The 3000-nt window shown below is 37.5% G+C and overlaps 1 protein-coding gene across 1 annotated transcript; it reads right to left on the bottom strand.

The window, feature by feature from the left end:
- Positions 1-1027: 1027 nt before the first annotated feature.
- LOC139842867 (uncharacterized) lies at positions 1028-2684 on the bottom strand. The gene is made up of 2 exons (XM_071832967.1): positions 1578-2684; positions 1028-1480 (listed from the first exon to the last, which is right to left on the bottom strand). The coding sequence occupies exons 1-2, from the start codon at positions 2682-2684 to the stop codon at positions 1028-1030; spliced, it is 1560 nt and encodes a 519-aa protein (XP_071689068.1).
- Positions 2685-3000: the final 316 nt, after the last annotated feature.

The following is a 3000-nucleotide window of genomic DNA, read 5'->3' on the forward strand; positions in this document are numbered from 1 at the left end:
TGTTGACAAAATAGGAAAAAAGAAAGAAAAAGGAACATTTTATACGGAGTATTGTCTTTTGCTTTAAGTCGATAGGTTTGACTGTTGTTTTTCCTCTTTGAAAAATCATAATACTTGTTGACAATTGTTTGACTGTTCTAATACCAATAATAATTCCTTTTCGCATGCCACATCAGCTAGTTACGTATTACTCTTTCGTACCATATAAAATAAATCATAAACTGGTCACTAATTATATTTCATTTTTTGACAACTGTGAACTTTCTTGACTGATATTTCATAAATATAAATATAAATATATAAGTAAACGAGTTTAAGAAAGATGTAATAAAAATTTGAATAAGATGGATAAAGTAGTGAGTAATAATATTTATTATTGAATTATTTATTACAAAAATATAAAATTGGAATTAAATTAATCATGAAACGAAACAAGATGACACTTATATACTCTATTTAGAAATAAGAAATTGAGTATGTTAGTTTTTTTTTTTTTTTTTTTTTTTTTTTTATAGCGAAAAAACGGATACAAAATACGTTAGTCATTCCCCATTGTTTTTTACCAATAGATGATAAAAAAAAGTATATCCAAAAAAAATAAAAAAATAGATATGTTACTCTGCTCCATTTATTTTATTTTATTTTATTTTTGCATAAATAGATATTATAAAACTTAATTGGGATATTTTAATTCGAGCGCTACAAATTGCGTTTAATTCAAGCGTTGCTAAATTGCGTTTAATTCGAGCATCTGATTGATAGATCTTCTATTTGACCAACCAATAAAAAATACTTTCATGTTACAATCCCTTACATTCCACAAATACAATCTAATCTATATAAACACGTGAACGTTTTTTTTTAAAGGCAAGTGAAATTTCATTAAAAAAGTATCCAAGGTACAACACGAAATGAGGCAACATGTGCCCCTAGAAGACTACGACACACGATACGAAAATCCAAAGAGAAAGAACGGGAGAAAGAACGGGTGAGGAAGCAGAGATTGCAACCTAACCCATACTAACTATTACAGATACGTGCTTGGTTGTGTTAACCAAGTGTTCCACTCAATCTTGGCACCTTTATATTTACACGATAACCAGTCGAAGGAGATGGCTTGGATTTCACAAAGAGCCACCGGGGCGCTCCAACTTTTGTTACGAAAAACCATATTGTTGCGGTTTTTCCAAATTAGGTATGAAGTGACCCAAATGACTCCTTGCCAAATCAAGCCCACGTTGACACTATCACGAAGAAGATCCGATAAAGAAGAACCCAAGAAAGTTCCACGATCCCACCATTTGAAGACCCGACACCACACGTCTTGAGCATGTCGACAAAGAATTATCGAGTGTTCTACCGATTCGAGGCCATCATCGCATAGAGGGCAACGAACGCTATGTAGATCAATGCCCCTAGAGTCAAGCTCAAGCCTAACCGGAAGACGCTTCAACAAAGTTCGCCATACAAATAGTTCGATCTTTTTAGGGACCAAACCATTGCGGTAAGTTTTTTCACACACGAGATTGTTGCATTCTAGTAATCGGTTGTCGATGAGAGATGATAACTTTTTTTACCGAAAATAGCCCATTCGATGAGAGAGACCACTTCCAGCTGTCTTTTTTTCCTTGATCCAAGTTTACATTGCGAAGCAGATTTTTTAAAACCGATAATTCACCTAGAGTGCGCCCTGTAGGATGCCGAACCCAATCCCAAACTATATTATTCGTATCCCCATTAAAACCCGAGGGATTATCCGCATGAACCCAGGAATTATTTGCTGTATCGACTGGAACCGAAACCCCTGTAGCAGGCCGTGACTGAACAGCAGCAGTAACAAACTGAGAACCGACGGCAGGGAGGACACGACTTGCAGCTGAGTTGATCGAATTGTCTGAGGCAGAAACATCCCCATCAGAAGCTCTAAGAACCGAAGTATTATACGAAACACAAGTAATCAGACGAGCTTGGACATAGACATTTTTATTATTTTCTAATCTATATAATCTTGGAAACAATTCACGAAAATTATTAGTCCCGCACCAACAATCATTCCAAAAGGATATGGATTCACCATTGCCAACGATCTTGTCGAAAGAGTCCTTGAATTGAATTTGCAAATCTTCAATATGTTTCCCTGCACGAATAATATTAGCCCAAACACCTAGTGATGAACATTGAGAGTTATCAACATCCATCACTAAGCTACCATTAGCGCCATACAAACTACGAATCACTTTAACCCATGGGGAATCGGTTTCGGTTTTAAACCTCCACCACCATTTCCCAAGTAAGGCTAAATTTTCGCTTTTAAGACTCCCAATGTTAAGACCCCCCGCCTCGTATGAGGATATGACCTTGTCCCATTTAACCCACGATATTTTGTTTCCCGAAAGATCCCCGCCCCAAAAAAATATACGTCTCACACTCTCAAGTAATTTGGTGACACTCGATGGGGCACGGAATAGCGAAAAATAATACAACGGAAGACTACTTAGAACCGATTTAATGAGGACTAGACGCCCGCCAAATGAGGTCGACCACATTTTCCAATCCGATAAACGGCTTTTGAATTTATCTATCACCGGTTGCCAAGCCGAAACACTAGTCATTCTAGTGCCAATAGGGAGGCCAAGGTAAATAAAAGGTAGCTTCCCCGCTTTACATCCCATTCTTTCGGCCATAATTTCCACCTCTTCGAAAGAACCCCAACACCGTAAACAAAACTCTTGTGTAGATTAACTTTGAGGCCCGAGGATAGTTCAAAACACTTGAGTATGTTTATGAGATTAAGGGCATTGCTTGTATTCCAATTCCCAAAAAAAAATAGTGTCATCCGCATATTGGAGGTGTGATATGAGGACCCTTTCTTTTCCGACTTCGACACCCTTGAATAGGTTCCTATCAACCGCCGCCTTGGATAGTATATTTAAACCTTCCGCAGCTAAGATGAATAGGAACGGTGATAAGGGATCACCCTGACGAACACCTCTTCCCAAA

Source organism: Rutidosis leptorrhynchoides, chromosome 4 (assembly GCF_046630445.1).
Source record: "Rutidosis leptorrhynchoides isolate AG116_Rl617_1_P2 chromosome 4, CSIRO_AGI_Rlap_v1, whole genome shotgun sequence".
Lineage (NCBI taxonomy): Eukaryota > Viridiplantae > Streptophyta > Magnoliopsida > Asterales > Asteraceae > Rutidosis > Rutidosis leptorrhynchoides.